General features: G+C 38.0%; 1 protein-coding gene across 1 annotated transcript in view; it reads left to right on the forward strand.

Annotated features, from left to right (window-relative positions):
* LOC131027616 (uncharacterized) overlaps positions 1-13,670 on the forward strand; it is a 99,876-nt gene extending 86,206 nt beyond the window's left edge. The window contains exons 5-8 of the mRNA XM_057957690.2: positions 11,798-11,925; positions 12,578-12,825; positions 13,297-13,428; positions 13,523-13,670. Coding sequence (XP_057813673.1) covers positions 11,798-11,925; positions 12,578-12,825; positions 13,297-13,428; positions 13,523-13,670 — 656 coding nt within the window. The remainder of the gene's footprint in view (positions 1-11,797; positions 11,926-12,577; positions 12,826-13,296; positions 13,429-13,522) is intronic.
* The last annotated feature ends 987 nt before the right edge of the window (positions 13,671-14,657 follow it).

Here is a 14,657-nt window from a genome sequence, read left to right on the forward strand (position 1 = left end):
AGATAGGATTGGATTAGAAATTAGATAGGATGGGGTGGATTGGTGAATAGGATTTGATTGAATGGAACCAATGACAAGGGAGAACCAATGATTGGTAAGAGGATAGATTGATGAGGTATTTTTTTGGATAGGAGATGGAGGGATTAAGTGGATGTATATGGATAGGAAATGGTGGGATAAAGGATGGAGGGTAGGATGATGGAGACCCAAGGACTATGCTACAAAGGAGTGCAATTCCCCACACTAGAGGTAGTGGAATTAAGGAAGCAAGGATGGTGGATGAAGATTTATGAGGTAGAAGGGTAATGTGTAATGGATATGGATGGTAGAGGATTAAGGCTTGTTTTGTCCAAAGTATGCATGCATATGCCTTATTTCACCTTTATATGATCAAGATGAAAGATAGGAATGGTGGATTCATTTTGATAAGATGAGGCATATGAGATGGAGGATATGGATAGGATAGTCAAGATAAAAGATAGGAAAGATTAATGGACTTAGATATGATGCAGATGGATGGGTCGATTATATGGATCAATCTTGCCCCCAAGTGTAGAGTGCAAGAGGATGGAATTGCAAATGATGCTTGTTTTCCAATTTTTCATCATGTTACTTACCCAAGCTGGCACAAGAAGTGGTTTTCACCATTGGATGAAATGATTTTTTTATTTTTTTTTGTATTTTTCTTTATTTTTTTATTGTTTTGATTTTGAATTTTTAGAATAGTTTGGATGGATAAGGATAATGATGAGTGGATATGGAAGATAGTGAATGTGTGAAGGAGGAAGGGAGGAATCAATAATCTAGTTCCATAGATGGTATCCCTTAGTATTTATTTGAACTGGAGGTATGCTCATAGATGTTGGTAACAAAAATTGGGGAGCTAAAATGGATAGGGGATGGAAAATAAGGATTTGGAAAGGATTGGACTAACAAAATGGGATTATGAAAAATGGATAGTGGATAATGGATGGGGTTTTGAAATATTTGTGGAAGATCAACATTGGCACACACCTTGAAGGGTGGTGGTTTAGTGGAGGAGAGTGTTTTGAATTAGATGGGGGATAAAGTGTGGATTTTGGGAAATGTGGACCCAAAATAGAAGAGGGGGATGATGGAGTTGGGATGGTTGATTTTGGGACATAAGGACCCAAAATGGAATTTGAAGATGGAGGAGTATTAGATGGAAGATTGGAGGACTTATGAATGGATGGAGCTTTTGGATTAGAAAGTTTGGATGCCAATTTTGATTTAAATTTGGGATGTATTACTTCTTTGGGAACCCACATAGTTTTTGATTTTTTCTTTTGGGGCCTTTGTGGCATTTTTGATTTTGATTTTTTTTCAGATCATATTTTTCTTTTGAGCATGTCATTTTTAGGGGACATGTTGATCCTTTGATTTTTGTGGATTTTGAGCTTTATTCTTTTTAGATTGGGCATCTAAATTGCTTCCAATAACAATGGGATGGGTGAATGCGGATGAAGGACTTATGGATTTTGTAGATGGGATGATGGAGGGGGATTGTTGGAAGGAATTCAAGCATGTGTGCCTTTGTTGATCTTGCTTAGGGATAGTGGATGGAGGGATGTAAGGACACAAAATGGATGGAAGGAATGGAGGATTTAGTTTTGGAATATAAGGTTCCAAAATGGATGTGGATGATAGGGGATGACAATATTTTGATTTGTATGAAGGAAATTTTGATTTAACGAGAATAGAGGGTGTACCAACATCTTGAGCATTATCTTGAGGACCCTTATTGTTTTAGAAATAAGATGCGAGTCCATTTTGAGGGGAATGAGATGTTGAAGGAAGATTAGGATCTTTAGATGGATTGGGATCATGCCATGGAGATGAAGTGATACTTTGTTCTTGACTAGGGAGGGTATCATGAGATGGAGTGGGAGGGGTGACTAGATCATGAGATGGAAGATGGTCATGCGATGGAGGGAGAGAGTTGGATAGAGGAATCATATGATAATGAAAGGAAGTGATGGGGATGGGATCATTAGATGGAGTGGAGGGAGATACATTATGAGATGGAGAGGATTATATGCTAGCATGCTTTGGAACAATCTTTTGGCATGTTTGGAGTTGTGTGGATTGCGTGATGGAGGAGGATGTGTAAGCTTTGATGTGAGTAGATGGGGAAATGGGGGTATCATGAAGTGTAGTGGATTGGGATTTTTTTTTGAGGTGGAGGTGACTAGGGTGGATAGAGGACTTGAGGAGACTTGGCCACTTTGCTTTGAGGTGAGGATTTTGTCTCCTTTGCTAGAACCTCTTGGATAAGATTATGGATGATGGATTTGGAGGACGTGGACAATATGGATTTTGGAGGATTAGGATTAGATGGGGGATTGGGATTGGGATTGGGACTAGATGGAAGATTAGGATAATTGATTGGGGAATTAGAATTAATGATTGGAGGAATATGGAGTACATGATTTGGATGGGGAGTAGAGGTAATAAATGCATTGTAGAAGGATGGGGATTGGGATGTAGATGGAAGGGGAGATGGAGGTATACATATTGGATTAGAGGAGTATATGGGTGAGGGATAATATGGAGATATGGATGGGGAATAAGATGGATTTCCCTTGTCAAAGGTCGAGGAAGGATTAGAGATATGATATAGATTGGGATTGGGTGTAATGTGTTGAGATGGGATGGATGAAGGTATGATAGGCGAGTGGGAGATTATGGGATTAACTTGGTAGGTAGATTTGTGAACTTCCATGAGCATCTTCTCATACCAAGCTTTGAAATTTTAGGTAGTCATGTTAAGAGTGAAGGATTAGATTGGAATTGGATGAATATGTTTTGGAGGAGAAATATTATGAAGATGATGTTAAATGAAGATGAGGATTAGGACTTGGCTTCAAATGATGGTGGATTATATTTGATTTGATTTGGATTGGATTTTGATTTGGATTGGAATTGATTTGATTGGATTGGTCCTTGGATTAGGACTTGATTGGATTTGGATTTGGGTCCTTGGATTAGGACTTGATTTGATTAGTCCTTGTATTAGGACCAAGATGGGAATTGATGATGAATTGGATTTGATTGGATTAAAGGATTGGATGATTACTTGATGGAGGATTGGATAACTAGATTAGGAAGATGGATGAATTTGATTGATTGGATTTTTGGAGATTTGATTGGAATAGAGGGAGAATGATTATGGAAGAATAGATAGATAATAGGAAGAATAAAGGGGGAGGCTACCCCAAAAGTTGGATGAATGATTTGGACAAAAATATTGGTTGAGGGAGAATGATTGTTTGAATGGATGAAAGTGGATTGGGGATTGGATAATTTCTTCGATATATAGAAATGGATTAAAATATTTGATGATGACAAGATGGAATTTGGAAAGAGGGAGGATTAATTGGTTGTGGGGGATGGACTTGGCAAGAGATGTCAAGTAAAGAAAACACAATAGTCAAATGAATTTGAACTCAAAGACACTCATGCTCATATACAACATTCCTAGGGCTTGCAAGGACAATAGTCAATGGATCCCAATTGGTTTCCTAGCTATACTTACCTAGAGCAGACACTTTGATGCTTGGCCCCACTGGCTCCCCTCCACAACACTCACTTCTTCGGGGTAGCCAAGCATCAATTCCCATGAAAAATCCTCATGGTGAACTTTGTGTCTCTACTAAGGGCCATAAAAATATGGGTGCCTTCAGAGGTCCGACCTCCTACACCAATGACTAGAAGGTTTTTGGCCACTATGAACAAGGTGTTTAGTATGGATTCCCATTAGGAACTACCCGTTGTAGTTGCACAAGCACAATTGAGGCCTATAGCCCAACGAAGCACCAAGAACTTAGTAGTCACGTAATCATGATTGAGATCTCTAGGATCCTACTAAGCACCCAATCTGAGAGTGAACTCTTAAATAGCTCCAACCATTAAGACTTTCATTCTCAATGGCCTATTTGTTATAGTGAGTTGAGAACCCCAGGTCCGAGTGTACTCACTTGGGTCATTCCCCTGTCACCAACTCAAAGAGCAACTCAGGAGGGTAGGCCCACTAAGGGTAAACATGTGACAAACATGAAAAGCTTGGAGGGTCTAGATTTATGATCATCTAGATAGACAAGAGCATACTCTCCTACCTTTACGCTTTTCACAAACACAAAAAATAATGATTTATTTACCCCCTAACTAGATCTAGGTGCCTAGTTAAAAAAAAAGACACAATGTTTGATTAAAACTCCTAGGCAACCTGCAAAACAATTGGATTAGTAGTTTTCATATTTTTTAGGTCTTCGACAATCGAAGAAGCTACAACACTTTAAAAAAAATATATCAGTAGCTACTGGCCTACAGAAACAGTGCACGTGCTGAAATGCAGATAGTTGCACTGAAGTGCCTGTTTACACGTTGCAGGGGGCTGAAATCTAAACAAATTAAAGGAAATGAACACAAACATAATTAATAATTTATACCTGTTTGTTGTGCTGCTTGGGATCGGTTGTGCTGAAGCACCTGCGAATGTGCTTAAATGCTTGCGCTCGTGCTAAAAACATGGAAACTTGCACCAAAGAAGCTAGCGATTAGATTTTATATTAAAAAAAAAATTCTTACATAGGGCGGGATTCCGAAAATAGTCTGGCTGAAATGTAGGTGTACATGCTGAAATGCTAGTGCCTACACTGAAAAGACCAACAAAGGTTAGCAGAATTCAAAATGGAAGTAGGAAATTAATTCAAATTTAGGATGCTTGCGTTGGTGCACCTTCAATCATGCTGATGCGCCTGAGCACACATTGAAAGGTCTTTATGTTGCACTGAACCTGAGTCGTTCATGCTGATTTGTAGGCACTCGCGTTGTTCTGATACCTGTGACTTACACACTCATAAAACTCACAAAAAAGTTAGATTCAAGGACATGGGTCCCATCGGGCATGCTAGAATGAAGAGGATAAAATCATGTAAGGTGAGATTATATGGTTAGAAATCCAAATAAACATTCAAAGTGCAAACAAAACCATTTTATACCTTGCAAGCTATCATCTCCCTCAGATTGAGCTTGATGAAGTGAAGGCACCCCTTGATGATGCTCCACTTGATGTGCTCCTTTGATTGATTTGGATGTAGAATGATTTCCTTTGTGCTCAACAAGATATATTGATGGATTGGATTTGGATTGAAATATTAAGGATGGATGGATTTGATAGAGGATTATGAAGAGAGTGTGATAGGAGGATAATTTGACAACATAAGGATAGAAGAATGGAAGACCCTTTGTGAGGAAATGATCATCCAACTTATAGATTAGAGGAGGCCAAGGAAGGGCCAAGATTGATTTCCTTATGGAGGGTTGAGATTGATTTGAGATAGAAGGCATGGATCAAGGGTGCCTTGGGAAAATAAATAGGAATATAAAATTCCTTGGGAAAAGGGGGAGAAATTTGAATTTCAAACATGAGGAATTAAAAATTCCAAAATAAGGATGCATTGAGGGATTCAAAAAAAATTTGAATTTCTTTGAGAGACTCAATGTTGATGTGACATGAGTGGGAATTAAAAATTGAGGGATAATGATAATCATGATTATGAGAGATTGTAGAAAGATTAATTAGGCTAAGTGGGATTACGAAAAGTGATTTGTAGGAATCACATGACTAGGTTAATTAATTAGAATTAATTAACTGAGTGGGTTTAGAGGAAACAATTATTGGAGGGGACTTTAGAAGAATAGGGGAATAATTAATTTATTTGATAAATTAATTATTGGACAATAGTGGTAGGATTAATTAAATTAGATTTAATTGATTCTAAGAGGAATGCGGATAACACAATTATGTCAATTAATTTTGTTGATAAGCTTAAATTAATTAAATATTAATTTTAGGTGTCTACAATAAGTCCATTGGAGGAGGTGGGATTAATCTTGCGAATGAGGTTGAGACCTCATATAGACCAAGGCCATGTTGTAGTTTTTGACATCAAAACTTGAGATGGTGTATGAATGAGGCCCCATGTTGTTGAAAAGTGATTTTTTAAGTTGTTAGGATCGTGTTTAGGAAAATTGACAACTATTCAATACAAGTGGGTCCTCCAACTGCTACCGTCACCTGATTTGTACAACTAATTGACAACTGTTAATATCAAATCACATCCCATTAAGATGACCACTCATTCTATTTAGTTTTTCTTTGTACTCACTACTTGCCATTCATCAGATCCCATCAAAATGAGCATTCATTTTTTAGTCTGATTTTAGTGTGCATTACCAAACTTTTGGATTATCAAACACGCTTACCTCCTTCACATGGTCTAATTTAGGAATACCAAATTGGAAAGCTTTATATTTGTTTCCTAGTCATTTTTGAGTTCAATACAGATTACACTGAAGATGGCTTTAGTTTATGGTTGTAGCTATTCTGGCTCCAAAATGGCATGCCTCTATATGATGTCGAAGGCATACCATTCAAGTACGACAAGTCCATGAGAGCGACGTTCTTGGGACCCATAGATGACATGGAGGAATTTGCAGTGGCGATGATGTGGATGATGTTGTCGGTTTGCATTTGACAAAAAAGCTTGCTCGCGGTTAACATTTTCTCGGTTAATGTCACCGTGATGTGACGGTTACATCGAGTGAGGCGGTTTACATTTTTAGTGACAGCCAATTTTGATTTTTTTTTTTGAATGGCCACATGGCCATTTTTTGGCTAACCTGCTTTATTGCATCCATGAGTCAACTAACATTGGTGGTCACATGTTATGGGCATAGTTTTCAATTAATTATTTTTAAAATTTTGAATGAAAACTTGATTTCGCAAAAATTGAAAATATATTTCGTCTGGTAGCTGCATGCCAAACACACTGGTGGAGGTGAAAAAAATATTCAATCGTGTAAATTCATGTCCCTGGTTGAATCATTGAGTGAAGGAGCTAGACTTCAATTGTAGTTATAGGTATGCATTGTCAAAATATCTATGGCTTCGAAGGGGAGGACAAAAGCCGACCACATGCATAATGTAAGTTGTCTGGGTATATTGTTAGTCCTATTGTTATCGGTTGTTAACACATGGATATTTTTTCATGTGCAAGGAGGAGGTATCATAGCGCATAGGGGGTGGTACAATTGAGGATTGTTGTGTAGGGTTATGGCGACATCGGTAAATTCAAACCCTAATAGATGACAATAGTTTTATGATTCCTTTGTGAACCCTATGTTTGAAATTGTAAATTTTTATATCATTTTTGTATTGCAGAGGTGGTTGTGAGTGCGCCCTTAGGAGGTGTCAAGAGGACAACGATTTGGGTGGAGGCTTAGGTGGCTATGGTAATTTGAAACCCTAAGACATTCAATAATTCTTTTTTATTTTCTATGTCATTTTGTGTTCTGTCTGTGAAAATTAGGCATCATTTTGCAGCATGGTCATGTCAGGATACCAAGGTTCCCTGTTTGATTATTGACAACTCATTGTTGAGGGCTGATTTTTGCGATTTTGTTGAAAACCGTCAGGGTTTGTATTATTTGTTTGCGGTTTGGTGTGTGTTAGTATATATATGTCAATATGAAGCAATACACACACACACGCACACTCACACAAAGACACACACACACACACACAAACATGTCCTCTGCAATACAAAGGAAAATAACAGAATCAAACATAGATAAAATATTATGCTCTATTTCCATTATTCTCAGGTGCTCATTAGACTAAAAAAAGAAAACCTAACCCTAGTGGTCTCTAACCCTAACATGATGGTATGCATCTATTCTGGCTCCAAAATAGGCAAATATATGACAGAGGCTAAAGCTATTCTGGCTACATATAGAGGAAAACAAGAAACACAAACAAACAATGCAAACCCTGATGATTTTAATCAAAATCCAAACCGAAATAGGAAAAATATGAGTTATAGAGGTGGATTTCAACATACCCCAAGCCGTAGCATGACACAAAAGACTACAGTCCCATAAATCCCCCTTCAACAATGAGCCATAATAGATGCATGTTGCTTCAACAAGGAGCCCTTCAACAATAATGTTTTCATTCATGCATTAGTCTTACTTTTTCCACGTTAGGAAAATTAAAAAGGCACCATGTTTGCTATCATCAAACAAACAACAGATCAACTCCTAATTGTCAGCAAGCAACAAATCAACTCCTAAACAAGAGTAGGTCACACACAATCAAGGAATGGTTGCATCAACTAGTCAACAACCTGATTTTGAGGAGTCTGTTTGCATCAAAAGACAAACCATAACATGTAAACGAGGTGAAGACCACGTAAAAGAAGCTCAATTTGAAACAAAACATTTTACCTCACTTTCTCTTTCATGTAGCTATTAGGTGTCTTCCACTTGTATTTGCATATATATTTATTCTCAGACGTGTATGTTGATGCATGTCATTGGTATGATATGTCCTTTTTGGAGCTAGAATAGACATGTCTCATGTATGTCGATTCATGTCATTGTTATAATCTCATTTTGAAGCCAGAGTAGACATGTCTGATACAAGTTGGAAGCACCTAATCACACTTGAAAAGTGCAGAATAAACATACATGTAAATATATGTGGGAGGCTATGTGTATTGTGGCTCGACAACAGATGTATCATACCAACAACATGCATCAATGTACATTTCCTAGACATGCATACCATGCCAACTTCTTGTGGCGCTCTGACCCATGGTATGTGATGTGGAGTTGTTTCAAGTTCTCAGTTTCAGTCCTCGATGCCCATGCAAAATTATGTGGACATGCTGGAGGATGGCTACGGCATGCTTCATGGTTACCACCAATTTATTGTGCATAACACGCACATTAAAAGCTTGCAAATGAAGGAATCACGTTTGGAGGGCATCCTGGCAAGAAGAAGAGGCCACTGGCTACAAAACTTGGTACTTTTGTCAGAGAAAAGACTAGCATGAAACTCAAGTTACTCTCATAGTGGGACGCCTCTATTGTGGCTACAAAAAAGAGTATTGGGGGACTAATACCCCATGTTTGTGGCAGGTTTTTAATTATAGGTTTTGCATTTGATGGCTACTTCTGTCTAACACAACACTATTAGTCTATACGATTTGTCTATTTTGGAGCCAGAATAGACACAACCTCTCGAACCATTGTTCATGTACGGGTTGTGATTTGATGTAGCTAACAACGATAAAGCCATAGGCTAACATGCGTTGCAATTTACAATAGAAGATGGAGTTAGTCAATAACAAGGCTCGAGAATAGACAAATGGTACTGTGTGTTAGTGACATGTTATCCAATTGCAGCCATTGAATGTAAAATATAGTGTAAAATGTGTGACTAAGCTGCATGCTAGTCAGACCATAGCATTGATTTCGAGTTGGAATAGAGGTGTCTGTCCTTGAGTGCATAACAACAGTACGAAAATAGGTGGCTGATATAGACAACTCTGGCACAACTCTGACACTATGGCAAATGGAAAGATATAATTTAGGTGATATAAATTACTTAGTGGTAGTTTATATTGAATGTTAAACTGCATTTTCATATATGAACATGTAGGTTCCTTTTATGTCTTTTGAAATGCATGTACTTCCCAATGTAGACTACTAGTAACATTAGTTATCCATGCAGGTTGTTGATTTTCAAGGACTATTGAGTAGTCCCCTGGCAAACGTCCAGATGTTCCCAGGTTGTTGCTCTCTCCCCCTTGTTTAATACTACTTGCATTGTAATGTCCCCTTATTAATAATCTTTGGGCTTGTGCAACTTTTTGAAAGGCGCTTGTTATATATATAGTTTGTTGTATATAATTTTTTTATGTGATACATATGTATGTATCAATTTCAGTTCTTGATCATGTAATATTAATGTCCTTACTTTCACTGAATTTGATAATGATGAAAATGAACAATGGAATTGGCTGATACCTTATATTATATGCTATAGATGCGCCATATTAGAAAATAAGATATAATTTTCCAACCTGAATGTAGTATGATTGTTATTTATGGATATTCGAGTCATGAAACCAGCGTTGAATATATGAACCAGAAATGTTGATTTTTTTGAACTATGTGCTATAAATTTGTATATATTCTATTGATTTGCATGAGAGTGTTAATGTTCATCCCAGTGTATTTGTATTTCTAGATTATTGATGTTCGTGATGTTTGAGAAGTACATGTGTTCGATGATCCAACTCCGATTTGAAATGTTATTTGGGGTTCTGTTTCAGATGTCTCGGGTTGGCATGACAAGCTCCTCACATGTCTATCCTTCACAGTGTTTTTTTCTTTTTTATTTTCGTTACTTAAGACTATGTTTTTAATAAATAATAATATTTCCATGTCAACAAAGAGATGGAAGATTTAGAATAGACACTCGTTTCAAAAGACTTGTGTCTTTTGAATAATGAATTGGAGGTCTCTGTACCCATTAATTATCGTCAAAGACTTTGTTAATGATAATGAATCCCTATGTATTATCTGACATAGATTGACCATCTTGATTGCTTCACACTCATTTTACATAATTGATTTTGCAATTAGTGGCTACGATTGACTAACCTGTCGGTAACACACTATAGGAAAGGTCCGTTTTGGAGCCAGAATAGATGCAGACGATTCGTTAAGCATTTTTTACATCCTTCTTTATCAATCCTTAACAAAGTCTAGTTTTTGTGTTGTATTTTGGATGGTGAGAACACAGGAAGCCTTTTTAACAGTGTTGGTGATGGATCATAGTCATTATTTCATTGCAATTGCAACGAAATATATTCTAGAATGGAATGTCATGGATAGTTTATGGCTAAACCGTTAGCTGGGTTTTACATAGTGTGAAGAATATGAATTGCATTTTTTTAATGTTTCAGTTCAATCATGTCAATTGCATTGCGAAAAAGGTTGAGGGAAACTGTTGATCTTGATTATGGGTTATTGGAGATAAAGGCAGATGATCTCTTGGGAGTTGGCCATGTTCGCTTCCCAGTGACACGTGACATCAGCCTGCTTGTAAGCTAAGTAATTTTAATGGATTATGCAACATGTAGTATTGCTTGGTATTATCACTGTTTAATGCTTCTGACTAGAGAACCAATTTGTATACCTAGGAGAGAGTTGGGATTTCATATGTGGGACCAGTTTGGCATTCATATGTGAAAGATTCAGGAGTTGGGCTTTCACATCTGGGAGTAGTTGAGGATTCAAATCCAAAAGAGTCAGGAGTTGGGCTTTCAGATACGCGGCTAGTTGGAGATTTCAATTAGAAAGATTCAGGAGCTGGGCTTTCACATCCAGGACTAGTTGAGGATTCAAATCTGAAAGAGGCAGGAGTTGGGCTTTCAGATGCATGACAAGTTGGGGATTCAAATCTAAAAGATTCAGGAGTTGGACTTTCACATCCATGACTAGTTGAGGATTCAGATCTAAAAGAGTCAGGAGTTGGGCTTTCAGATGTGGGACTAGTCGGGGATCCAAATCTAAAAGAGTCAGGAGATGGGCCTTTAGGTCAGGGACTAGTTGGGGATTCAAATCTGAATGAGTCATGAGTTGGATCTCCAATTTTGAACCCATTGTCAAGTTGGCTTCTCAGTGACTGCACAACCACACTGGTAAATATTTATCATTGCATTATATTTTGTTTCCATCATTGCATGGCATGGTTGTTGGAAGTTGGGATTTATAAGTGGAAATGTAGGTATATACACAAGCATAAAATGGATCAATGATGTGTGCTATTTTATTGAACAACATTATGATAGTGGCTATGGTGGTGAGGAAGATGAGGCCATTGTAAATGTAGATGAGGGCAATTATACTAATGCTCTAGGCGGTGAGAGTGAAAAAGGGGATGTTCGTAGCAAGCATGAGGTGAGCATAGAGCAGGAGGGTGGACGGCAACGTGATTCTGTTAGCGCTCATGAAGAGGAACAAGGAGGAGGGGCGAGTAATAAGGAGGTCCACTATTAGTCATTATATGTTGGATTATCTTTATAATGCTTGATTAGTGCAAAATTGAATGTGACTCTTTGTCTTTATTGGTTGTGTGTAGCAACAAGCTGATCACAAAAGAGAACATATTAATGGTAGGTTGCACTACTTTTGTCTCTTCCGTTATTGTTCTGAAAATAGAGGCCGTCATTTTTGGGATCTGGAGAGGCTTAATATGCATAGAGCCAAAGAACATCAACTACCATTATTGGGGATTGCACAATGCAATCATGAACTATGTGGAAGTGGACAGTGCAGCATGGATCATACAAAGAAATCGCTGATGCACTTGAAAAAGAGGGAGTCTAATATTGAATACCAAATGGGTGTACGACATAGTATGCAAAAAAAATGCGTCACTAACTGGGTGTGCATGAAATATGGCAAGAAAACACGTGATGAGCTTCCTACCAAAGGGAAGGAAGAGATAAAGGAAGCAATGCGAGTGTACGACAACAGTCCGGTTAGGGAGGCAAGAAGGAAGAAGGTTTTAGAGTTATTGCAAAGAAAGAATATTGCAACAAAGGTAATTTTTAGTGATCATATTGTTTTACAGTTTAATAAATTTCTTTAAACATATGAAGAATGACTTATTGACCTATCCTATCCTGGTGCCCAGATTTTAAGTGACAGTGCAGGCCATGGTGAGGAGGTTCTGGCATCGAAGGCTAATCATGAAACAAATGTGCCAGTGAATGAGGCTACATCTGTTTCATTGGGGAAACAAAAAAAGAAGAATGCTATAGAAAAAACAAGGCTGACTTCAGATCCTCAAACAAATGAGGGTGCAATTGTTTTGTCGGGGAAGCAAAAAAAGAAGAATGCTACGGAAAAAACAAGGCGGACTTCACATCCTAAAACAAATGTGTGAGTCAATGAGCCTGCATGTGATTCATCAAGGAAGAAAGAAAAGAAGAATGCCACAAAAAAAACAAGTCTGACTTCAGATGAGGCAACATGTTTGTCATTGAAGGTGGCCATTTGTTGGCCTGTCCATATGTGTGTTTTCATTACATAGTATGCTTTGCACTGCATTGTGTAGTATGTTGACTATTTTGTCCATGTCATTGTAGGCTTATGGGTATATGGAGGGCGTATGGACTGTCCTGTGGTATTGGATGACACAAAACGCAGTGTGCCCAAAAAATTAAGTTGAAAACCTCACTCGTATGTTATGTATAAGTCCGTTTTGTCAAAGAAGCTGAAGGAGACGTCCAATGAAAAATTGGGTGCATGCAGTGCTAAGAAGATTGTGGAGTAGTCTCCTAAGTTGGGGTAGATGATGGATGATAGGAGAAAAGAATAGTCAATGCAATTTCCTAATGACACTGTGTGTAGTGTTCCCAAAAAACCAAGTCCAAAATATGAGACATCTGTTAGGAGGAAGAAGCTAAAGGAGACAACGATTGAAAAACCGAGTGCATGCAGTGGTCAGATGATTGCAGAGCACTCTCCTGAACTAGGGCAGAGGTTGGAGGATAGGTGCAAAGATGAACAGGTAATGTGGTGCCATTGTGCATGACATGTAGTGCTATATCATGACATGGTGTGTTATACTATACAGTAACTCTCGTTTTATGCAGTCGACCATGGTATTGGACGAGAAAATTGAGAAGTCTATTTCGAGGGAGAAGCTGAAGAAGATGGTGAATGGAAATTTGAGTGCATGCAATGGTGAGAAGATTGTAGAGGAGTCTACTCAATTGGGGTAGACATTGGAGGATAAGAGTAGAGATGAACAGGTATTGGGCTCTTCTTTTGGATAATAGGCGGGGAGAGGCAGTGTTATACTAGACATAATTTTTTATGATGTTGTGGTTTGTGTCCATTATCTATGTTCTTGTTATTGCCTTATTCATGCAAAATTCATCAACCTTGGTCTAGTAGTGTTCATAGGCATATGGGTTTAATGTGTACTTACACTCCTCTACAATGTGTCACGTTTTGCAACATAATCTGATAGAAGAAAGCATTGAGAAAGAGTGTGGGGGAAATGATGATGGATGTACAAATGCAAACCATGACCATGATGGGAGCAATGGGCTAAGAGAGACAACTATTCTGGTACTATTGTAGTACATTTCCATGAATTCATTTGCCTATGTTTGATGGACATATATAAAGAATTTTATTTAAGCAACCGTGTCCAGTTGTTACTGATGCAGGCAACCATGGAAGACAAAGAAGAGTGTGCCAATGAAGATGATCATGCTATTGTTGTTGGAGTTGAAGTCCACCTACTACTAGATGGGGCAGTGGTTGGGGAAGGCATTGTTGATGGCCTGGGGAAGGGTGTAATGTGTCATACTATTCCACTCCCATGACATTGTGCTAAAGTTCACATCATCAAAGTCTTTGATGCAAATGCCCAGTTGCCTTACCTAGGTCCTTTCACTGATGTCTTGTCAAATTCCCTAAACTCGTGGGTGGTGTGTGTAAGGAAAGCAAGTGCGAAATTCGCTTCCCTAATGTCAATTTGCAGAGGAGAAACAAACTAGTGTAGACAAAATTTCAACATTTACTGAATATGGCACGAGTAAAAACATACACAAAAATCAACACAGAGAGATAACACACAGAGTTAACATGGGAAAACCCTTTCGAGAGAAAAACCCACCACCAACAAATGATCGACTTTATTATTAGTATGTTAAAAAATAATACAATACAGTATCATATGTAGATTTCCTTCACTCTGT

This window comes from Cryptomeria japonica, chromosome 8, assembly GCF_030272615.1.
Source record: "Cryptomeria japonica chromosome 8, Sugi_1.0, whole genome shotgun sequence".
In the NCBI taxonomy this organism is placed as follows: domain Eukaryota; kingdom Viridiplantae; phylum Streptophyta; class Pinopsida; order Cupressales; family Cupressaceae; genus Cryptomeria; species Cryptomeria japonica.